The sequence below is a fragment of the Oncorhynchus mykiss genome, chromosome 8, assembly GCF_057628025.1.
Source record: "Oncorhynchus mykiss isolate SJ-2025 chromosome 8, ASM5762802v1, whole genome shotgun sequence".
Taxonomy (NCBI): Eukaryota; Metazoa; Chordata; class Actinopteri; order Salmoniformes; family Salmonidae; genus Oncorhynchus; species Oncorhynchus mykiss.
In genome coordinates this window covers 12,764,336-12,789,153 of record NC_143029.1, presented here as the reverse complement: position 1 = coordinate 12,789,153, position 24,818 = coordinate 12,764,336, and the positions used below count along the sequence as shown (strand labels likewise).

General features: G+C 41.9%; 2 protein-coding genes and 1 long non-coding RNA gene across 5 annotated transcripts; 1 reads left to right on the top strand and 2 right to left on the bottom strand.

Moving 5' to 3' along the window:
- Positions 1–972: 972 nt before the first annotated feature.
- On the top strand, positions 973–3,761 carry LOC149981392 (uncharacterized). Its single transcript, XR_016482771.1, has 4 exons — positions 973–1,081; positions 1,386–1,437; positions 1,574–3,502; positions 3,636–3,761. It is a non-coding gene; the product is annotated as an uncharacterized LOC149981392 (long non-coding RNA).
- Positions 3,762–9,307: 5,546 nt separating this feature from the next.
- Positions 9,308–16,970, bottom strand: LOC110529392 (zona pellucida sperm-binding protein 2). Of its 3 annotated transcripts, XM_021611546.3 has the most exons (21): positions 16,867–16,970; positions 16,726–16,796; positions 16,552–16,647; positions 16,351–16,475; positions 15,965–16,106; positions 15,761–15,850; positions 15,510–15,674; positions 15,317–15,407; positions 15,019–15,236; positions 14,719–14,875; positions 14,322–14,530; positions 13,968–14,085; positions 13,493–13,704; positions 13,110–13,224; positions 12,830–12,999; positions 12,347–12,441; positions 12,142–12,272; positions 11,795–11,984; positions 11,474–11,615; positions 11,273–11,393; positions 11,072–11,185 (listed from the first exon to the last, which is right to left on the bottom strand). In XM_021611546.3, the coding sequence occupies exons 5-21, from the start codon at positions 15,968–15,970 to the stop codon at positions 11,103–11,105; spliced, it is 2,313 nt and encodes a 770-aa protein (XP_021467221.3). In that variant the 5' UTR covers positions 15,971–16,106; positions 16,351–16,475; positions 16,552–16,647; positions 16,726–16,796; positions 16,867–16,970; the 3' UTR covers positions 11,072–11,102. The 3 variants fall into 3 exon arrangements, with proteins under 3 accessions (XP_090039215.1, XP_021467221.3, XP_090039216.1); XM_090183089.1 differs by lacking the exons at positions 11,072–11,185; positions 15,965–16,106; positions 16,351–16,475; ... (1 more) ...; positions 16,726–16,796; positions 16,867–16,970 and adding an exon at positions 9,308–9,781; XM_090183090.1 differs by lacking the exons at positions 15,965–16,106; positions 16,351–16,475; positions 16,552–16,647; positions 16,726–16,796; positions 16,867–16,970 and having other exon boundaries at positions 11,795–11,873.
- Positions 16,971–22,649: 5,679 nt separating this feature from the next.
- Positions 22,650–24,194, bottom strand: ttc32 (tetratricopeptide repeat domain 32). Its single transcript, XM_021611544.3, has 3 exons — positions 23,959–24,194; positions 23,670–23,836; positions 22,650–23,292 (listed from the first exon to the last, which is right to left on the bottom strand). The coding sequence occupies exons 1-3, from the start codon at positions 24,072–24,074 to the stop codon at positions 23,165–23,167; spliced, it is 411 nt and encodes a 136-aa protein (XP_021467219.1). The 5' UTR covers positions 24,075–24,194; the 3' UTR covers positions 22,650–23,164.
- Between the last annotated feature and the right edge of the window lie 624 nt (positions 24,195–24,818).

Genomic DNA, 24,818 nt, shown 5'->3' with positions numbered 1-24,818 from the left:
TTTAATCTCATTCCCACTCACAGCATATTATCATATAAGTATTTCACAAGTAGAGTAACTAAGTTACAGGAAAGCAACCTGTAATACAACAGTCAGCCACATAATACCCTGACTACACCCGACGTGAGCGTTGCAACAAATTTAGAAATCTATATTATTCAATTATTGCACACACACTGCTCCTGTGTGTCAACAAGCGTCTGTGTTGCCAAGGGCTAAGGTGCAAGTCCTGCCCCTCTCATCTCCTCATTGGTTATACCAATGACATGCCATCTCCTCATTGGTTATACCCACTGGGTGATTGAAAGACCAACTGTGTTGTCCGACGTGGACGTTGTGGTAATACTATGAAAGTTTAGATGCCAATCACCATATAAGTTCAAAGAAGAAAAAGCCTGGAAGTAGGAGCGATGACTAGAAATGATTCGGTTGACCGTTTTATGTGTGGATTAATTGTCGGAGTAGAGGACCTTGTGCATTTCAGGTAAAATAACAACTCAATGTTTATATTCCAGGACAAATTAGCTAGCAACAGCAAGCTAGCTAAATTGGACAAATTAGCTAGCAAGTGCTAGCTAAATTGCCAAAAATGTTTAATGCTGTTCGACCTGTCCCCAAATTAATATAATTGGTTCAGAATTTATTTTTATATTTTAACCTGTGTCATGATTGCGTTTGGTGTGGGGGGACAAAATAAATGTATGCACGATGGCGCACATGCACAGCCGGTTTGGGTTCCGTCCAGACATTCCCGCTTTCCAGGGACAGTCCCCGTTGTTGGTGGCCTGTCCCCAGAAATATCCCCGTTTTTAACTGTGCGTTAAAAACAGACCGCAAAGTGAAATAATATTTTACATGGCAAGAAAGACCAGGCAGCAGAGCCTACTGGTTGACGTCTCAATCGCGTTGTGCTTGTTTTGGCCAACAGAGGGGGCTACTCGCTATATCAGCTTCATTCACTCTTCTTCTACTAACTACTTGCTCGCACTAGTTTTAGAGAAAACTGCTGTGGAAAACTCGGCCAGAAGCTAGTAAGTGTCAAAGTGAATCCACAACATCACCACAAACGTCTTCAAGTCAGGTAAGTTACAATGTCACAAATGATTATATAGATAGCATATTTAAATTTATAGAGCAGATAATCTATGTAGACTAAATTAGTAAATTATCTAGCTCGCTAGCAACTGTCATGGTAACGTTAGCTAGGTTAAAAAGCAGCCAATCCAACGCATGTGAATGTTTTGAAATTATATTAAATTAATGCACAATTAATTGAGAATATTTATTTGTAGATTACAATTTTAATGGTTTGGCATTATAATAAGTAGTTTGAAAATAGAATTTGAAATTTTCATGGATAACATTAGCATAATGTTTTCTGTTAGAGAGTGGAGAGGAGGAAGACTGGCTAGGAAGAAGAGTGAAAGAGGAGGAAAGGTAAAGATATGATTACAGAGCCCGCCAATGTATTATTCCAAACAACGTTTTTGAGATGAAATACAAAAATGATGCAAGCAATGGGAATCTGTTAACCAAAGTATTTCATCTAATAGTGTATTATTTATTATTACAGATTGGAGAGGAAAGAGAAGGAAAAATTAAGGGAGTAAAAAAAGTGAAGCGAGGAGAGTAGAAGAGTGAGGTGAAAAGGTGAGGAGAAGGAAAGCAAGAAAGAGAAGGAAGACGAGTGAAGAAAAGAGAGATTGGAGAGAATAAAAAGTTAAGAGTAAGAAGAGTGACACAATGAGAGTGAAGAAGAGCAGACAGAGGTACAATGGTTCTTGCCAAGAAACGGAAAATGCCATTTTAATGGCAACGTGAAAGAATTTCCGTTTATACGCTCCGGTCAAGACGATAGAATGGTTCACAGAAACCTTTTGTTATTCCTATTTTTCCAATTGGCAGCGGGGGAAGAACGGCAGTGGTAGAACATCAACAGACGAAAAAGCATAAAGCCTCTCTGATTGGCCGTGTTGGTATGCCCTCTGTCACCACATTCTTCAAGAAGGTAGAGCCTTCCCAAGAACAATATGGTTTAGCTGTGCAGGAGGGTGTCTTTGCATCGCATAGTGTGGCATGCAATCATAGTTACAGATCTATGGACTGCACAGCACAACTGACACGGAAGCTTTATGAGCCAAAGTTTACATGTGCTAGGACAAAATGTGACACCATAGTGAGTAAAATAAATGATGGCAGCACATCTGTGGAAACAAAACAGCTTGATTTTGTTGAATTGAAAGGAGAAACAGCAGAGGAAATTGCATACGAGGTTCTCCAAAAATGTAACCTGGAAAACAAAGTCGTGGCATTCTCTGCCGACAACACAAATACCAACTTTGGAGGAATGAATAGGCTGGGAAGGGTTAATGTCCATACCAAAGTTAAAAAGGCTCTGCAGCGGGAGGTGATTGGCTTAGGTTGTCCTGCCCACATCATTCATAACACAGCCAGAATAGCTTTGGATATGATTCCCCTTGATGTTGATTACCTGTTCACAAAGATATTTTCATATTTTCACCGTCAGAGTAGAAAGACTGAAGAGCTTTTGTGAGTTTGTTGGCCAGGAGTACCATAACATTTTAGGACACTGCGATGTTCTCTGGCTGTCCATGCTCCCTGCTCTAGAAAGGGTGCTGAAAATATATGTGCCATTTGAAATCCTTTTTTCTTTATGAAGACACATGCCCTGTTGTCCTGTGAACAACGTTCGAAGGTCCATTGGCTGGCCTTTGTCCATGGAAACCTGACCTTATTCAGTGACATGATCAAGATGCTTAAAGGCCAGGACCGCTGTGCTGTGGAGTCAACTGCAATTCTGAGAAACGTTGAGGCAAAATTGACTGCAAGACATGATGACAACTTCATTCCAGTTTTGGTCAGAGGACTTCTGAGAGAGCTGGAGGATAATGGAGCAATGTCTAAAGAGAGCTTTCTTGAAACATCCCAATCATTCTTCACTACGGGTGTGAATTACTTGCAAGCATGGGGAAAGCACACAAATAATCTAAAATATTTATATGGTCTCCTTTTTAAAAGGCAACCTCAGCGTGAATAGATCCAGAAGGCAGCAGCCACACGCAGGAAAAATGCCCCAATGTGACCATCAATGAGGATGCATTGTTTGAGGTTACTGGCCTGCAAGAGTTCCTAAAGGGGGGGATCACTTGAAGAATGGAAAACATCTGAGACAACGCTTAGTCAGATATGGAGCATGGTGGTTACACACTTCAAAGAGAACAACATCCCACACACTAACCTGGCTAAATTAGCGTCTGTTGTCATGTGCTTAACTGGAAGTAATGCACCAGTCGAGAGAGTGTCCTCCCAAATTAATGATATATGGACAGTAGCAAGAAATAGGTTCACTGTTCCGACCATCAAGGCCGTGCTTATTGTGAAGACAAACGTCATCCTCCCCTGCCAGGAGTTCATGGAGAAGCTGGCCAAAGACAGAGCAATCCTGAAGAAGATACCTTCTTCTGAGAAATATACAGATTAGGTTGGTATAAGTATATTATGTAGTTATCAATCTCATCAGCATCTTATTTCTTTATTGTGTTAAGTATTTCACATACACTATTGTCTGTTTTTTAAATTTTGCTCATGTTCTCTTCTGCTCTAATTCTACCCAGACTACCAGGACCACTGAATGGCTGTTCAGATCAGACAGTTCTGTCTTGTCTGTAGTGTTTCTGTAATATAGTTGTTTTCTCTGTCTATCACAGTGTGGCTGTTAGATTAAATAAATGAAACCGGAATTGTCCCCCTTTTTTCTTTCATCAATAATAACATTGGATATTTTAATGGTATATTGACCGCCAAACTGGAAATGTCCCTGTTTTTATTTCTTCAGAAATCTGGTCACTTTACTCTAGCAATGCTAACCTTTCCCCAATAAAACGACATGTGCAAGGTTGATTCAGTCTGAGGTGGCAGGTCATGACTGTGTCCTATCAGGGTGAGAAGACAAAATAGCCAGTAGTGGTTGTAGTTCTGTAGCCTGACCAGCTTACACAGCTAACAGCGAGGGTTGTAGTTCTGTAGCCTGACCAGGTTGTACAGCTAACAGTAGGGGTTGTAGTTCTGGAGCCTGACCAGCTTGTACAGCTAACAGTAGGGGTTGTAGTTCTGGAGCCTGACCAGCTTGTACAGCTAACAGTAGGTGTTGTAGTTCTGGAGCCTGACCAGCTTGCTGGTCATTCTGGGCAAGATGCCGCAATAAGGGGAGTATAATTCCTGTATGTTTGACAGGGTATTCAGGGCTGTGTGGTGATCAGTTTCCATTTCTCAAACAGTTGCAGGCACTGGTGCAGGCACTCAACAGGTGAGACCCATTGACTAACCAGAATGTTATCTCAGCCTGAATGATGCTGAGGATACTCCAGTAGTGGAATGGTTGAGTGTCTGGTTGTGAAGGAGTCTGTGAAAGGGCTGTCACACATACTTTCCTTTCGATGCCTATGTTTTTTTATGTTGAATATGGCCAAGTCCTGTAGGTCATGTCCTACATATTTCTTTATTTTCCTTTGGAAGTCGGGATGAAAATGTAACCGACATTAACTGTGGGTGGTTGGCATTGATTACTTACTGGGGCACGCCCAGCAGGAAATGTGGAGAGTGACAACATGTGAGAGTGACCTCCAGTTACTTGGAGGTTAGTGTAGCTTGGTTGTGAGGGACATAGCACAGCTCCATATACATTTGAAGATGATCCCTGGGCTTTGATGGACAGTTAAAGGGTTGAAGAGGAGGTGGAGCTGATCAGACATGGTGTACAAAGACCCCTATATCCCAGTCAATCCCCAGCCTCCATAAATAATCACATACAGCAAGTTTTACCATCCTACGGTGCTTCTTGTTTGTCATAAAATGGCATGTCCTTATAGGGATGTTGGAATTATTGCAGTTTCCCAGACCAATGCATGAGTCACCACAGCATGAGCTCATTCTTCACGTGCTTGTCCAGTTCAGGTGTCACATGGGCTGGTCAGCTATGGTTGGTAGCAAAATAGTATGAAGGCAATGCACAAGCAATTTGTGTCTGTTGAATGGCCTGACATGGCAGTCCAGTCTCTCTAGTAACTGCCTGGTGGGAGGAGTGGGCCTATGGAGGATAGTTCTAGGAAATTCACAATAGTATTGACATTGGAGTGGTGCAAGTTGATGGCATTTCTTGTCAATGAGTGTCATTCTGGTTGCATTCTCCTAATAAACCTTAATGTAAACATCTACAGCAAACCCAGGATGATGGACATGACTGTCTGGAAGAAGCAATGTGCCAGCTCAACCGGAACAGGATCAGGGTGCACCGGAACATCCCAATGTGCATCACAAATGCAGCGAGCCAGTGGAAGGTCATGTTGGATTCAGGCAGACGTTTTAGGCTAGCAATTAATCAAAGCTCACTTCTAGATAATGAGGTGACTTAAGAGCCCAATCCTGGAGGCACAAGTTATACTACAGTGGGGGCAAGTTGTAGAGTTCGGGAGAGGGTGTCTGAGTCCAGGGTTGGATGCTCTTTCCTTTCGTCAGAGCCTCCCAGTTGCCCCATTGATCCTCAGACGCTCGTGGCTTGGATTGCCTGGTGTTGCCATGCCAAGAAGTCTGCTACCTTTTTATAAATCCAGACAAAGGTATTTGAGTGTAAATGGTGGGCATGTTGGATTACTAACAGCTGAATTACACAGAAATAGTCTTAAGTAGTGGTCATATGTGTACATATACAGGTGATTAAACCACCATTTAACATTATTGTGGAAGCCATTTTGGGCACCATCATGGATTTGGAGTCAAGTCTAGGGGGGGCCTAACGTAATTGGAAGAAACATATCAAATCCACAGAGCAACATTTGACTTAAAATAGGTTTTTGGTGTCTGAGCTTGCCTTAGCGCTGATTACATTAGCCACAACATCCAAACACTTAATTGTATGCATTTGTGTCAGGCAGGACCGTACAACACTGAATGAGAGCAGATTTGACAGTTGTCTGTTTAACAGTTACCAAAAGGCTTACATTCATCATAAATATTCATAGTTATTTCCTCCTGTTGTATCTGTGTTTACAGGTCTATATTTCCAAGATGCGTTAAGACATGTTTGTATGTAGGGAAGACAACTGACTACTTGTATTGCACATTGTAGCAATATCAGAGCTTGTAATTTTGGGTTACATCAGCTTGTGGCTCACCCTCCTTACAGCCATGCATCATTCTGCATGGTTTGACTTTAGGTGGTGTCACTATTTATCATTTTAACCCCTTTCAGTAAAACATTTTTACACAACCATCCATTTCATATATGGGAGACTTGAGATATGGAAAAACATGGTTGTTTGTGCTTTGTACCTGGGGTAGAGATACCTCAAACAAAAGCCTTTGAGTATTGGGCACTAGTGTACTAATGATAACTATGAAACTGAAAGACTCAATACGGAAAATTAAGACATCAGTAGTTGATGGGGCAAAGTTAGTACAATGCATATAAAACATTCAACCATCACAGAACAAGGCAGCAAGAAGCAGACTAGCCTCTACTTCTTGTAGAGTTGTACAGTGCCTTCAGAAAGTATTGACACCACTACTTTTCCCACATTGTTACAGCCTGAAACGTAATTTATTATAGAGATTTATCACTGATCTACACAACACCCCTTAATGTGAAAGTGGAATTTTGTTGGTAGAAATGTTTCAAATTAATACATGAAAAGCTGAACTGTCTTGAGTCTAGTATTCAACCCCTTTATGGCAAGCCTAAGTTCAGGTGTATAAAATGCGCTTAACAAATAAATGTTGCCAATCAGAATGAGTTTCCCCACAAAAGGGCTTTATTACAGACAAATACTCAGCACCCTCAGACAATCCCGCAAGTAAAGAAGCCCGATGTAGGTCCTGGGCTGGCATGGTTACACGTGGTCTGCGGTTGAGGCTGGTTGTATGTACTGCCAAATTCTCTAAACCGATTGAGGCAGCTTATGGTAGAGAAATGAATGTTAAGTTTGGCGGACATTACTGCAATCAACATGAAATGTGATGGAAGCATGCAATTGTGGCATCTTAATTTTAGGGGCCTTTTGTCCCCAGCACAAGGTGCACCTGTGTAATGATCTCTGTTCTTTAATCAGCTTCTTGATATGCCACACCTGTCAGGTTAATCTTGGCAAAGGAGAAATACTCACTAACAGGGATTAACAAGTGCAAAAAAGAGAAGCTTTGTGCATATGGAACATGTGATTTTTTTCATTTCAGCTCATGAAAGTTTACATGTTGCATTTATCCAGTATTTTTAATCAATTTTGAACAGGCAGTAAAGTGGATTAAATCAAGGGGTATGACTACTTTGAAGGCACTGCGTATAAGAGGTAGCTGGATACTTTACATGGACCTATTTAAGAATAACAGGCTAAGGCCTAGTTGGCTAGAAAGGCCTCACTTCACACTTGATGTTCACACAGAGTACAGAGAATGAACACTGAAAATTGACATTGATTAGAGAAATAAAGTGGGACTGGAATTTATTGAAATAATCAAGGTTTAATATAAATGTTACAGGTTGAAAACTACACATTAGGAAATAAATGCAGTCAACTGATTAAGAATGTTAGTGTTAAGGTATGAAGCATAGCCTTACACTTAAAGGACAGGGCCTTATAACCCACATGGCTCAACTGCTATGTAGGGCCAGAAAATAAAGGGTCTGGGGTCAATGGAACAATTACTAATTGGCGATGCGATTTGTTGAGGCAAGGTGGGAGTGGCAGTGCTTGACTTGGGCGGGAGCTCAGAGCGGTATACCGTCACTTCCTAATGTCTGAGCGCCTGTTCCTCAGATTAGCGCAAAAGTATTGGAACGCCTGCATCAGTACTGCCACCTTTTAGGCCGAGTCCAGCACTGGTGAGTGGGAATGTCCATTGACAAGTGATGGAACAGTAATAGGGCCCTCCTAGCCAATGACTGATACCTGGAGTCCGAGTTGCTACAGCTGATGTCAAACAATAGCCAGGGTTTAGAGGAACCAGTAATACATCTGTTTGTTTATTCAAGTAGCCTAAAGTCCAAAATGAAACAGTTCCCACCTTTCCTGAAAATGCAAGTCAGATTTAGTAATGAGGCAGTAGACAAAACGACTTGGCCTATTGAAGTGCTTCACTGACACATTACAGCTTCCCTTCCATTTTGAGGGGAACCAAAATTGGCAATTGAGCAGGCATCCCATTACTCAGCACAATAACGCTGGTACACACAGAACTTTAATGTCAAGGAAGACTGGCCATGTCAGACAAATTGGAAGTAATTCAAAGCCTACCTATAAGGTAACAGAACACTTGTCCTGCCAGTCAAATACACTTGCACCCTTAATTGAGAATTATTCATTCATTGGGTTGTCACAATTACAAAACCCCTTTGTTTTTAAAATTACAACTAATTGCATGGGCAAAATTGGCACCCATGAGAATTTACAAACTATGAGCATGCTGCCAATTTGACCCACTTGAGCAGCACCAATTTTGCAAAATTGGGTGGTGACATCAACTGATGGGATTCAGATGACTTGTCACAGGAAGTCAAATGTGTACCAACCATTGTTAGGTGCTTGTGTTCAGGTTCTCCTGCTGGAAGACCAGTCAGACAATTGGAAGATTAAGGGGTTGCAGTGTACAAGCTACCAATTCCATATCTTGCACTTAAGGCCCCCCCAGTACCAGAGGAAAAGCAACTGTGTCAAACCGCCATGTGATTGGAGCGAGTGCTTTCACTGCTTCATTGTGAACAGGAAGACCAGAATTGTCTTGAACTTCCAAAACTACCTAACACCTTAATTCAGGGGAAATTAAGATGTTCAATGACCAAGTGAATTAAAGCTTGTCCCTACAAACAAAAGGTGGAATAATGCTGTGGGGTTGGCAAAGTCAGCTGCTTAAGCTCAGTCCAAAAGTATACCAAGCTACACCCATAATGGGAGAAAAACCCCAATTGAAAACCTACAGTAACATTGGTACAGCAGGCAACCCTCAACTTGAAGCAAACCAAATTGCTAGTAGGAAGGTACAGCAAGCTTAGGACTAGATGCATTTCTTGCAGTCTTTGGCAGAAGCTATTTAACCAAGTATCACACCTGGGTGCCAATAATTGTCCATGCCTTGGTGATTCTCTTCATTTTTCAATGTTAACCTCAGAGCTTTCCAATTTCTGCCTAACTGCCTGTAGCTCAGGATCAAGGATATGCATATTCTTGATTTCATGTGAAAGAAACTGAAGTTTGTAAATGTGAATTGAATGTAGGAGAATATAACACAATAGATCTGGTTTAGATACAACTATACATTTATTGTATCTTTAAAATGAAGACAAATCAAACATTCAGATCGGATGGGGACAATCAGTGAAAAATTGGGGCAACAGTACTTTTGCAAAGTATCAGAATGTTAACTTCCAAAATGAGTGTGCTATGACATTTATCATGAAGTCACCCAGGTGTCCCACACAAGTAGCCCAAATGGGTGAAGTTAAACATTTTGAATGGAATAACTTCATACCAAAATGGTAATCTAACACCCCCCAAAAATAGAGAAAAATACATTTACAAAATAACACTTTCAATATTTGGAAGACCCTCAGTCCTCTACACAATATTGTGCTGCTGATGCCAGGTGCCATAGCACATCCATGCCTGCAGAAATACATTTGGGTAGATGAACACTTGTGGCAGGAGCTGGATGAACCAGCTTCAGTGGGGGATGACACCTTGGCACTGGGGGCTCCCATTCGGAGTTAGTGTCACTGAAAGAAAATGTTCAGTTAGACTGGTTCCACATATGAGCCCTGTATCAGGTATAAATGTACAGGGAACACAAGGTTGAATATATTATATACCTGCTAGATATGTCTGATTTATATGACATCAGCTAGATCTGTTTTTATATTACAGACCAGCTGTATCTACAGCTGTCTCCATTTCACTTTGGCTGTTGTGGGCCTGCCCTCCCCACAGCCTCAAATAAGCTATTACAAATAATATTTCACTAATTTCAAAACGGCATGAGAAGAACTTAGTCCAAAATGTCCTGTTCAAAAAAAAAAATTCCTCGATCAATCTCGTCTAAAATTGTGTACATCAAGACTTAACTTCATCGCCATACTGATTGATAAACAGCTGAATATGCTTTACCAAAACGCGTTGCTCCTTCCCGTATGAATTGTCAATGGCGAATAATTTATTTTACGCCGGAGTTGGTCTTCCAACAAACATTACATATTGGAGTTTACCTCAGCAGCTATCTACCCAGCTAGATTAAGACAGTGGTCATTGGGTTAAAATACAGGCAATCAACGAAACAGCGGGCAAATCATTGGTGCACAATGTTATTGTCTTAAAAAAAAAAAGTTTATTTCAGTCAATACGTCCCACAAAATGACCCACCAGGTTTGGTTGTTACAAAACCAGTTGAGTGCAATGAAACCAAACATGACTGAAAAAGTCGTATTTCCCTCGAATGTGTCGTCAAATTGAATGACAGAATTCACTAGACAAGAGGTTCAAAATGTTGTGTGTTAGGCTATAAAAATGGATTTTAGCGAACAAAATACCATTCATTGTGTAACAATGAACATTGTGATTGCAAACAGAGGGAGATCGTCAGAGGTAAACCATTTATTTTATTGCAGTTTGATCGTGACGCCTGTGCTGGTTGAAATAGTTTGGGGCTCTATCCTCAGATAATCACATTGTATTATTTTGCAGTAAAATCTCACATCTGACAAAGCAGTTGGATTAGCAAGATTCTAGGCTTTTGAAACATGAGACACGTATTTTCATGAATGTTTAATATGACTATTTATGTAACGATCACCATCTGTTGTTTAATTTCATCCCGCTACCGGGTTCCATGCGCAGAGAGGTTAAGGTAAATGTTGACAAACCAAGCTGCAACTAAATTTAGAATTCTTAACTACGGTGCCAATATTGTCTGGCACTACATGCTGTTGAAGTGGCCTAGTGAATAGCTATTGAGTCTAACTACATGGAACAAGATCTGCGAAAGGAGTTAGTGGAACACAAAACCAATGTGAGAATTAAACAGAATAAGATTTATTATATTTTTCAGAACAAGTTGGAGTCAGAGAGAAGAACAGGTCCAGATGAGATCTGTTTCTTATACTGGCTGGCATCTGCAGCTCTAAGACCTAGAACAGGAGCAAACACCAACTTTAGAGTCTGGAGGACACTGATAAGAGCCATCAGTGGCCAGAAATAAGACAAGGGAACCGTACCTCTTTTTGAGCCAGTTGGTCTGAGAGAGTTTGCATACCTCAGGGCATTTGCACACTGGCCTGAACAGATGCCATCAGGTTTGGTGGTGTCACAGAGGACTGCGTCACAATGAACAAAGAGCTATGGAGAGAACAGCGTATTTAAAATAACTCAGGCTAGCAGCTAAGAGAATATACTTCCTAGAGGAAAGTCTGCTTCACCTGTTCTTTCAGAACTGCATCATCCTTGGTGAAGGTGAACATCTTGATTGAGAAGCGTTTGATGTGAGCTGGGACCTGAATCCTTGTGTCCGCAACAACGGGATGGAAGACAGTGAGGTAGAGGTCATCAGGATTCTCACAGCTGAGAGTCGGAGTGGGCAAGAGAATACTACAAATCATGAAGAATCCTGGGCTGTATTCATTAATGCATACCATACCAAACTATTTTGGCCAAGTAATCCATTTGTGTCAGCCAGTTCCCTAGTGAATGAGACCACTTATTCTGCCTAAAATTAACCCAGAAAATAACATGTGAGCTACCTGTCAATGATGAGGTCCCAGCTAGGAAGAGAAGTCCTGTCCTTGTGCAGTGTGGCCCAGCAGTTCTCCAACACCACCCCTATTTGAGGGTCAGTGGACTGCATCAGCTCCACCTCAAAATACAGAGGCTGTCTCAAGTACTTTTCCACTGGGTAGTCCCCAGATTGGTAGAATAAGGCATAAGAGCTATCTGAAATAGAGAGCTAGTGAACAGAGTCTACATGAATGTTTATTACATTAACATGATTTCTTAATTGGTCAAGAAATGTAGTCAAGTTTAGAACTAGTAACCCAAGTAGTCTGACTAGAAGGCTGATTTGGGACAGTCACACTTTAACTCATCTTACCCTGGGACAGTCTGATTTGGACCACCAGATGTCCCACCCCAGGATCTGCCACAGGGTTAGTGCTCCTTGGGCTAGCATGGAATGCCATGGTCTTTGTGTAGTTGAGCAGGTAGTAGCAAGAGATGGTGTGCCTGAAACATGAGGCCCAACCAGTGACAAGACGCACGGGACGGAAAATTTACAACATGGTGGCATGAATTCTTACCGATACTCTGGAGTGAATGGACCTTTCCTACTTTGTTGGCCTGTGTTGTATGGCAGGGCAATTTCATTTTCATACACTATGACATTGTCAAAGAACTAGAAAGACAAGAACAATTAGATATGCAATATTCCAGTGCAGTTTGAAGACTGTCATTCACAATACAGAGGTAGAATCATAACACATGGGACCATATGCATAGTGTCAGATGTGCCGATCAAATCCTAGATCGCGCGTTGTGTCCCACCCACCCCTCTTACACCACTGTGGTCATCATGTATGCATGGTCCCTTTAACCATATCTCCCTCAGCCCGCTACTTCTAAAGCATTTCTACCTACCGGTCACCTAATACCTTTTTTGCTAGAGCCTGTAAGTAAGCATTTCACTGTAAAGTTGAAACCTGTTGTATTCAGCACATAACAAATAAACTTTCATTTGAAATCCACATAATCTGATGAGTCATCAGGCTTAGAAGCAGTCTTACTGTTCTTGTGGTGCCACAGGAGTTGAGTTTGAAGGAGAAGAAAGCAAAGCGGTCATTGCTGAAGGCTGGTTTACATGACTGGTCCTTCAAGGTCAGGTATTCAGGGTTCAAGTTGCTAACAGATTCCACCTTAACCGCCAGTGCAGTCACCGTGCCGTTGGCATAGCACTCTGAAATGTGTTAAAAACAAGTACAGATAAGTCAGTCTCTTGACCTAATGTGAAGCTGCATTCTGGTAATATTTTAAGCAAATGTGTTAAAGTAAAATTAAAATACAAACCAGTTGTAGTCAGGGGGAAGTAGCAGGCAAGTGAAAGGTCATCAAGTTGCCACATGTTAGGCATTGCCAACAGCAGCAAGTCCACTCTGGCTCTGATAGATTTGAAATGAACCAACTGGAAAGCAACAGTTCCTTTTAGTTCAGGGATAGGTAACTAGGGTTTAAACAGTTACTTTGAATTAACGGTTAGACCATAATTTAACACTGCAAATAAACCAAGAGCACATTTGACAATGTAACCACCATTTAAAACTCCTTAAAAAACAAACTTTGTGGGGCAAATAAAACCACCATGTTGCCAGCCCCTGATTCATTAGGCAGTTCAATAGCCATCCGAGGCATCGTGCACAGAGTTAACAGTAATCATGGATCAGAACTCATACCTCAAATGCTGCAGCAGGTGCAGTGAAGGGCACTACGATACTGAAGTGTGTGCCGTTGCCAGTGAGACTGTACAGCTTTGCCAGCTCAATATCCAGCTCCCTCCATGAACCAGCATGAAGCATCATGGTCTGGAAGTTCTCCTGTTGGCTCCCGTATTTTACAGAGAAGTAGAAGTTCTCCTGGTCGCAGCTGCCAGTGATTGTGGGAAGAACTAAGACAGAAAATGCAGCTAAGGAACAAGTTGATCTGAAGCACTGGATGGGTGCTCATCCTGGGCCCAGTTTCCCTATTGGATAGGATTAAGTGCATTGAAGTAGAAACAAACCGTTTGCCTTCTATTCCTATGCATTTAATCAAGTGAAACACATAGGAATAGAATCTGCATGGAAGTCAACAATTGACTAGCTTTAATCAGATACCTTACTGGGTCCTGTAGTCACTGAATCGATTGGTATTTAACCTAGGTGGCCTTACCAACATCTTCCCGGGAGGCCTCCAGCTCAGCAGGGTGGGGAAAGGGTGTTTGGTCAGGCAGGACGAGCAGACCGAAGACCAGAGGGAGGACGTACACAGTTGTAAGGGGATCAGGGTTCTGCATATTTTAAATAGAAAAGAGCATTACATGTTGGTCATGTCACACATGAGGCAAGTTTCAAATGCAGAATCTAGTCAGATTTACTGTAGCCAAAACACCAAGTTGCCCTTTCCAAAATCCTGATATATATATATATATATATATATATATATATACACACACACCACATAAGCAATGATCTTTCACAGACTGAGTCAGTCATTGCAGTAGTACATTTGACCGAAGGAACATACTCGTTTCAGGACTAATTCATCTGAGAAGGGCACTCTTATTGAGAAGGTCTTGGAGCCGTTAGCAAAGTGGTGCTCCTGGACATCGAAGCCTCTGGCATTGCACTCTGCAACAGTTAGCACCCTGGTGGTAAAGGTGATGTTCATCAGCTCCACATCATGGAGGAAAATCCCCAGGAGGATGTCAAACACTCTCTGCTCATGAACTGTGTCTGGAAGAGAGACCATAGCATGGGTTAAAGGTAAACAGAAGTTAACAAGTATTCCAGAAATGGATTAAAGTACACCTGACAATGTACAGCATCTGCTAGAGTGGAGGTTACTGCCAGACTAAGTGTTTGTGAACTGTACACCATCCTGAAGAGACCCCCTGCTTTCAGTACCAGTGAAGCAGACTTACTGTCAATAACATGTGGAGGTCTGGGCATCAGAGGGGTTGTGATGGGGAAGAGGACTTTGTATCTTGTGTCAGCCTGTGTGTTTTCTGCCCTCCACAGCAACTCAAGCATCGGTTCAATAGTGTAGGTTATGTGGTAAGCATTATCTGGGGCATGACTCTGCAATCAATAAAAAAAATATATAAATCAAACTCAAGACATGTTTTGTTCATTAGGCAGATAATGTGTTTCTGTAATTGTTTCACTGTATTTATCTGGGCTAGAGAGTTCTGGTCTAATCAACAATATGCAAGTAGTCTGACCTTGTAGTAGCCGTCGGGGGACCCCACTGGAATCTCAATGACAACGTGAGACTCTGTGACAGACAGCTTGTAGTGTCTGGCAGCCATCTTAGTTTTGTCTAGCCTCTGGCCATAGATGCCCATGTGTGTCTCCAGAATCTTAACAGCACTAGAAATCAGCGGGGTGATGCGGCGAGGCACATGCCAGGTGATGACCTTGTCAGTGAAGACTACACCACCTGACCAATTGGGCAAAATACAATCAGAAATGTGCTGCTTTTGTATAAAGCCAGAGATACCCTTTAGAAAGCATATGTACCAGTAGGACAGGCAGCAGCTGAATCCACAATCAAACTGCCAAGCTTGTAGTAAGTGGACACACTGACGACCTCCATAGGAACTCCAGCCACCTGGTGAGAAAATAATGTATTAGTCACATGGTGTGTTCTAACCAATATGGCATGATAACAGGGAAGTGAACCAAGAAAATTGCTTAGGCCAGTGATGATCACCTCTACAGAATAAGTCTCTGCCATGTTGTAGGGGCTTCGGATCACCAGTCTTGTTTGGGTCATCATTGCACCATAACCAACCCGCTGAGCATCAGTCAGCAACATGACCTTGGGGTCAGGGGTGTGGAATGTCATCTTCCAGATGCCATTTGGAGCAACGGCAACCTGTGGTGGAAAGGAAATAGTAACTACAGACAAGAAATGTAGCCATTCCACATGTATAAAAAAAAATGCATCTCAAAATGACATACATCAGGGATGGTATTTTCCCAGGAATCATGAACCTGCTGGCCAGCAACCATTTTGACAGGGGTCTCTGGAGTGACCATGAGGCTTGACACCTGAACAGAGCAAATCACCAAGGCTTGATCAATAAATTCTACCCCAAAGTATTGCACCCCCCTTAAAATATAAAATAGTAAAACCAAATCTAGGGATAATCACAAGGGCCTCACCTCCATGTAGTTCCTGACAGAGAATTTCCCGGGAGGCCCAGGGGGAGTAGCTGCACGTCTCGGTCACATCATGCTTGACCTGCTCTGAAAGGCCATCTCTATACATTCGGAGTCGCAGGCGAAAGGTGAACACCACATCCGCCTATGGAACAAATCACTTAGTACTGGGTTCCTTTCATTAGGCATGAAGCATAAGACTAGCCAAAACAGGGAGTGACTACCTGGAATGCCAATTTTCCATTATGGGTAACTTGGCATATTTTGCCCTAAATGAATACTTTTCACGAGTTGAAATGTATACATCAGCTGATAAAAAGACTAAGAGCAAGGTTGACAAAGGACCAGGTAGTTGTCATTTAACCACAGTATCCCTTTTGGAAATGTACCTGGTTGTCAACATAACAGCCCAACAAGGATGCAAAGACTTTGGTGTTGCCCCAAGGGTCAGACTCAATGCTGTAGCCACACTGGGCAGCCAAGGTGTGCGACAATGGTATAATGTCAGTGCCATCTGAAAGAACAGTTGCAGATTAGACTTAAAAATAATGTTCACAGCAACTTGTCATGACTTCAGTACTTAGACTCACCGATGGCATCAATTTCTAGCTGGCTACCCACAGCCAGAGTTTTGTCCAATGTTAGCCTCAAGACATTGCCAAGACACGCAGACCGCAAACCATTATCTGGAGAGAAGATACCAGTAAATCCTACGGAGCAGTATTAGTCAGGTACTGAACTTTATACAATTAGGGAGAACTTACTTGAACTAGGCTTGGAACTTGGCCTCCGGAACTGACCAGAGACAGCAACACTCAACAAAATCCATGTCACACTAAAATGAGTACAACATATAAATCAAACATTTATGAAACATTAAAAACTAAAAACACTAAGATACTTACAGACGTCTAAAAACACACATCACACCAAATCGTCACTTTGGCTTGTACGCAGCAACAAAAACCCACACGCAGCACAGAAGGAAAACTGTACCACTGGAATACTGTGCTTGAGCCCCTCCCCAGGTGTTTTATCTGGTATCCAATCACACTGACCACAGGTGATAGTCATTATCAATCAACGGCCCACACTCATAGTTTGTTAGCTGTAATCAGAGGACAGAACCGTCAGATTGAAACGCATTGGATATGCTTCTCTTTCATGTAGAGAAAGTAACAATTTTAGCTCTATATGTTGTATTTATATCTGAAATGTTATCAGGGAGGTGATCAGGAAACAATGAAAAGTAGGGCAAAGGGGGTGCTGCTGGATTATGTCTAGATGGGATACAGGTTTTGTCAAATTGACTTCAAAAGTAGTTTTTTTTTGCATTTTAGCTATCCCTTTTCCTAACCTTAACCTACTTCTCCTAACCTGCTACATGAATTATTCTAACCTGCTGCATAAGTTCTCCTAAAGCTGCTACGAAAAGTCAATTTTGACAAAAGCTCTATCCCTTCTAGACAAAATCGATTTTACTGGCCTATTTCAATAATAGCATTAATAGTTTACACAGGCAGCCTAATGCTGATCTTTGTCCAGTAATACGTATTTTGACCAATCAGATCAGCTCTTTTGCCAATCGTTGGCAAAAGATCAGAATTGGGCTGCCTGTGTCAATGTAGCTAAGACATACTATTCAGGGACGTTGTCAAGTCACAAATACCTGAAGTCCGAGTCTGGCCCTAAGTCCCTATTGTTTGAGTCTGAGTCCTTTATACTTGAGACAAGAGTCCCTTGGTAGTGCTAAAAGCTGCGGTCCAACCAGTGCTTGACTTGGGCAGGAGCTCACCGAAGCTGAGTATCGGCACCTCAAATTTTCTACTGATTGAGGTCCTGTTCCTCTTATAGAATATTAGCTAAAAAAGTATTGTGGATCGCCTGCACCCAAATATGAACAGTACCTGCACCCAAATATGAACAGTACCTGCACCCAAATATGAACAGTATCTGCACCCAAATATGAACAGTATCTGCACCCAAATATGAACAGTATCTGCACCCAAATATGAACAGTATCTGCACCCAAATATGAACAGTATCTGCACCCAAATATGAACAGTATCTGCACCCAAATATGAACAGTATCTGCACCCAAATATGAACAGTATCTGCACCCAAATATGAACAGTACCTGCACCCAAATATGACCAGTACCTGCACCCAAATATGACCAGTACCTGCACCCAAATATGAACAGTACCTGCACCCAAATATGACCAGTACCTGCACCCAAATATGAACAGTATCTGCACCCAAATATGACCAGTACCTGCACCCAAATATGACCAGTACCTGCACCCAAATATGACCAGTACCTGCACCCAAATATGAACAGTATCTGCACCCAAATATGACCAGTACCTGCACCCAAATATGAACAGTACCTGCACCCAAATATGAACAGTACCTGCACCCAAATATGAACAGTACCTGCACCCAAATATGACCAGTACCTGCACCCAAATATGAACAGTATCTGCACCCAAATATGAACAGTATCTGCACCCAAATATGAACAGTATCTGCACCCAAATATGAACAGTATCTGCACCCAAATATGAACAGTATCTGCACCCAAATATGAACAGTATCTGCACCCAAAATGAGTTCCGGAACGTATTTCAGTCCAAGTCAAGCACTGGATCCAACCCTTTTTTAAAATCTAAATTCTGTCCATTGTAAGGATGGTAGCGTCATGAAAATTGTGACTTGAGTCTGAGTCAAGTCCGAGACGTGGACTTGAGTACAACACTAATACTATTACTCATTAATTCAGAAAAATCACATTTCGTCATGTTGTATATTGCACACCAAAAATGCATTGATCCTAGGTTACCGATTAACAAATTAAATAACAGAACTGGAGCTTGTTATTGAATACTGTACACGCTGTTCACCTAACATGTGGGAGCCAGAAGCAGTATGGATTAATGCTTATATTCACAAGTTTATGTTCATGATTGTACGATGATTGTCTAGCATCAAAGCATCAAACTATCACAAAGAAACCTTTTGTGGTTTGCATCAAATTATATCACATAATGTATTTCTATTGAACCCTTGTGTGGTGTTCGGGTCTGTGGGACTCATTTTGAATGTTAACTAAAATATAAATGATACAATTAATTATTTGTTCAACCTAAGACTCATTGGCCTTGGCTCATTTTCTGATTTGGCCTTGGCTCATTTACAGATTTTCATTGAGTGCACACTGTGCACCCCCCTACACATTTATATTACATATGTGGTGTTCGGGTCCACTGGACCCAAGGGTAATAAAAATGTGGAATGTAATGTTATTACATTATTTCGATACATTATTTCCAATATATTGTAAAAACATTCTGTATTTTCCCACACTCTACCCCAGCCAGGTGCAAATTGGGGGAGGGACACAACAAATAAATAGCTGTGTGGCTCCTTACCACAATCAATTAGTATGGCAAAACTCATCTCTGCTCAGAGGGCCTTAGACGGCGCTTACTCATGTGCAGGACATAAAGTCTTCTTATGAACTGTTCATCCAAGACACCATACAGAAAATCATTCTGGACTGCACTAATTTGGAGAGAAGGCATGTTTTTGGAGACAGATGGAAGGAGATGGACCAAACTTATTTACATGCATACTTTGGGGTTCTTATCCTTGCTGGTGTTTTCAGATCCAATGGGGAATCCCCAGAATCCCTGTGGGATGCAGAAACTGGCAACATCTGTGCAACATCTCTGGAAAACTTCCACATTATTTCCAGGATTATCTGCTTCTCTAACCGAGACACCAGACCAGCTCAGCGGCAGAGAGACAAGCTAGCTGCAATCAGATCAGTGTGGGACAAGTGGGTGGACGCCTTCCCCTGTTTTACAACCCTGGGCCCAACGTTACTGTTGATGAGCAGCTTATGTCATTTAGGGGCCGCTGCCCCTTCAGGCAGTACATATCGTATAAACCCGCAAAATATGGAATCAAGATCTGGGCTGCCTGTGATGCTGCTTCATCATATGCGTGGAACTGTATTCGGGGAAGCCAGATGGAGGAGCCTCTGAGAAGAACCAAGGGATGTGGGTTGTACTGACCAACTGGCAGGTGTCTTCACCGACATTTTCATCATGTCCCTGATTGAGTCTGTAATACCAACATGTTTCAAGCAGACCACCATAGTCCCTGTGCCCAAGAACATAAAGGCAACCTGCCTAAATGACTACAGACCCGTGGCACTCACATCCATAGCCATGAAGTGTTTTGAAAGGCTGGTAAGGGCTCACATCAACACCATTATCCCAGAAACCCTAGACACACTCCAATTTACATACTGCCCAAACAGATCCACAGATGATGCACTCCACACTGCCCTTTCCCACCTGGACAAAAGGAACACCTATGTGAGAATGCTGTTCATTGACTACAGCTCAGCGTTCAACACCATAGTACCCTCAAAGCTCATCACTAACCTGGGACTAAACACCTCCCCCTGCAACTGGATCCTGGACTTCCTGACGGGCCACCTCCAGGTGGTGAGGGTAGGCAAGAACACATGCCAGGCTGATCCTCAACACTGGAGCCCCATAGGGGTGCGTGCTCAGTCCCCTCCTGTACTCCCTGTTCTCCCACGACTGCATGGCCAGGCACGACTCCAACACCATCATTAAGTTTCCAGACGACACAGTGGTAGGCCTGATCACCGACAATGACGAGACAGCCTACAGGGAGGAGGTCAGAGACCTGGCCGGGTGGTGCCAGAATAACAACCTATCCCTTAACTTAACCAAGACTAAGGAGATGATTGTGGACTAGAGGAAAAGGAGGACCGAACCCGCCCCCATTCTCATTGACGGGGCTGTCGTGGAGCAGGTTGAGAGCTTCAAGTTCCTTAGTATCCACATCAACAACAAACTAGATTGGTCCAAACACACCAAGACAGTCGTGAAGAGGGCACAACAAAACCTATTCCCCCTCAGAAAACTAAAAAGACTTGGCATGGGTCCTGAGATCCTCAAAAGGTTCCACAGCTGCAACTTCGAGAGCATCATGACTGGTTGCATCACTGTATGGCAATTGCTCGGCCTTCCGACCGCAAGGCACTACAGAGGGTAGTGCGTAAGGCCCAGTACATCACTGGGGCTAAGCTGCCTGCCATCCAGGACCTCTACACCAGGCGGTGTCAGAGGAAGGCCCTAAAAATTGTCAAAGACCCCAGCCACCCCCAGACTGTTCTCTCTACTACCGCATGGCAAGTGATACCTGAGTGCCAAGTCTAGGACAAAAAGGCTTCTCAACAGTTTTTACCCCCAAGCCATAAGACTCCTGAACAGGTAATCAAATGGCTACCCAGACTATTTGCATGGTGTGCCCCCCTAACCCCTCTTTTACGTTGCTGCGACTCTCTGTTTATCTTATATGCATAGTCACTTTAACTATACATTCATGTACACACTACCTTAATTGGCCCGACCAACCAGTGCTCCCGCACATTGGCTAACCGGGCTATCTGCATTGTGTCCCTCCACCCACCACCCCTACTTTTACGTTACTGCTACTCTCTGTTCATCATATATGCAGTCACTTTAACCATATCTACATGTACATACTACCTCAATCAGCCTGACTAACCGGTGTCTGTATGTAGCCTCACTACTGTATATAGCCTGTTTTTTTATTGTTGTTTTATTTCTTTAATGATATATTCTTCACCTAATACCTTTTTTGCACTATTGGTTAGAGCCTGTAAGTAAGCATTTCACTGTAAGGTTGCATTCAGCGCAAGTGACAAATAAACTTTGATTTGATACACGGAGCAGGCCTATCAATTCCTCTAAATTTGTGTTCACGGCCAACACACCCCTATTGTCCTACGAGTCAAAGAAAGGTAGAATGTGGTACTCCTGAGTACACTGCATATGGATGGGAGAATCTGTGGCCAGGAACATCACAAAACAGATCATAATGGATTACAATGTCCCAAAAGGAGGGGTGGACGATTTAGACAAGCTGGTGACTGGCTACAGCTGCAAATGAAGAACCCTACGCTGGCCACTTGTGATATTCAACTTCTTGGACATCTCTGTGTACATCACATTTGTCATCTGGATGGCGTTGAACCCAGATTGGAACAGAGGGAAGGTCCAGAGGAGACCGCTCTTTCTCGAGGAGCTGGGCATGGCATCGGTAAGAACCTGAAATCTAGAGGCGGCAACATATCCCAAGGACCCCAGCTTCTGCAGCCACCGTGAGGAGTATTCAGGAGGATGCTGGTACCCCATCTGCTGACCCACAACTCCAATGCCGGAAGTGTGAGTGATGTTCTTGCATGTGTGTGTGTGTCTGACTCCTACCTTGGCCTGCTGTAACTATTTATGTGAGTGAGATGTTAAAATTCCTGAACTAAGTGTTTTCATCATTCTAGATTGCACCTGGTAGCAACAAAAAGTGCTACGATGTGTGTGGACCCAATGAGGACAGTAAGACGATACACATACAAGTGCAAGAAATACATTTGCAACACACACAGTAAAACTGTCCCTCATGTGGTGTCTACACCGGCCTTAATGTGTGTTCAATTGGACTCATCATTTCCATAAAATACTGTAAAATGTGTCCTTCCAATTTGTTCAGTTCAAAGATCAAGAGAAACATGATTTATTCCACCCATGTTCTGATTATAAATGATTTGTTTACAAAAATCACATTTTATATATTTTTAAATAGTGCTTTTATTGGTAAATGTGATCTAGCAGCGGTAAATGGCAAATATTAACCATGTATGCAGTCTATATTGCTTGCAATTTATGTCAACATCTACAGTAAGTATTTTTTACATACATTGTTATGCTGTATCATTTTAAAGACACAATAATGTTGTGGGTCCATCAGATAACAGAAACATTGTACACCACCCAAGGGTTAAAAAAAAAACATGTGCTGTATACATTACAGCATTATCATCTTAATTAGTATGAGGGCAACAGAGGTTTTTCATGGTTGTCAAACACTGGAGTTAAATTCTTTGATAAGGACGGGTATGTTGTGAATCTACACTTTATATTTACCATAATCTAATAATTGATCTTATCCCCAAAAAACATAAGCGAAATCATACATGGACACAATTTTGTGCCAATACAAATTGAAGACATACTGGCAATTACTTTGTTGAGATTTCTTGTCATTAGAGTGTAGCTAAGGGGAAAAGCTAATACATTCTCAATATCCCCTATTGATCTTGTGCTCTTGGTCCAACAGTGTTTGCTGTAAGCTCACTTTGGCATCTTCAAAGTCAGGGTTGAGTTCTAGAGCCCTCTTGAAGTCCATCTCTGCATCTTGGAAAAAACCTGCAACAAAAAGGTAAAACAACATTTATCCATTCAATTCACCAGGGATGTATTCATTACTGAAACTGTTTAAGAACCAAACGGAACAAAATGAGGGAGCACCTGCATTTGTCAAATATAAACTTGTTTGCTTATTCCGTTTGTAGTCAAGTTTCCACAAAACGTTTTGCAACAAAATAGGCTTAATGATTACCCCAACCTACTAGAAACATTTCACATAAGGAAAACCAGCAAGACTGCCTTGCCAGCACAAGTTTGTTCAAATGGATGAAATAACCCCACCTAGTGACTAAAATTGGGACTGCAATACCTTTTTTCACCATTAGAATTTACAATCTCGTCTGTTGTAGCCACTTCATTACACGACATTTCATTACCTAATCTATAACGTATTAGTCCTCTGTTGTAGAATGATACTTCAAACTGGCAGTTGGCCTCAATTGCAGAAGTGTAGTCCTCCATTGCCTCACGAAAATCCACCCTGAAGTACTTTATCTGCCCACGGTTGTTGTGAGCAGTAGCAAGGTCACTGGCATCACAATTTCTGAAATAAACCACGGTAAAAGAGGATGTTAACATTTAACGTTAGCTAGCTACTGTATTCCACATAGCTAAATCAGCACGGAATTCACACATGATGTCAATCACAACGTGTTTTTGTGTTACCTTGTTTTCCAGCACGATTCGAGGAACTTTGTATATAGTTCTTCTGCCTGCTTGAAATTCCGTTTTTTAAATTCAACATTGGCGCGTTCAAGAGTTTGACATCTGTCTTGTTCCATTTAATGCATAAAATGTTTGGATGGAAATCTGTTTTCCGCTTCAGAAACTCTTACCGGAAATGAGTATATTTGTGGACAAATACACTAACACTCTTGATGCGTGTTGACGCCAGGGGGAACGTAGCATTTATGGTTATTTAAAATATTTATTGATCTAACATTATATTACTAAATAAACACCATATTTATTGTACATAACTGCTCAATAGATTAGCTATTTAAATATAATCCAAATGTTCACCTATTTTCCTTTCTTGTAAAAACAGGTGGCAGAGTTGACCACATTATTAGTTGATTATGTGTCCATATTATGATTTTCTTGTGATTTGTTTATCCCCTTCATTTGTGTATTTTTTATCTTAGATTTTTTTTGTACTTTGCTGAGTAATGCACATGTCTTATACATAAGCAGTCAGTTAATTAATGTGATATAGAGCTCGCCTGCTTGCAGTCCTAAAAGCCGGAAATGAGTGACTTCCGGTTCGTTCAGCCAGCCATATGGGAAAATTCAGAAAATCTTCTGTGGTTTTTATGGCGAACTACAACCTAAAAAGGTGGGTTTACGCCACCAACTGGACGGATTTTTTTTTATGAAGTAAAAACTAAGTCCATACATGATAGTTTTCCTTAACTTAATCGACCCAAATAAAAATAGTACATTGACAAAAACTCCCACTTCTTCCATCAATCCTCCATTTTTCCCTTCTCACCAATACGAAAAAGATTGCAATACAACTGCAGTAT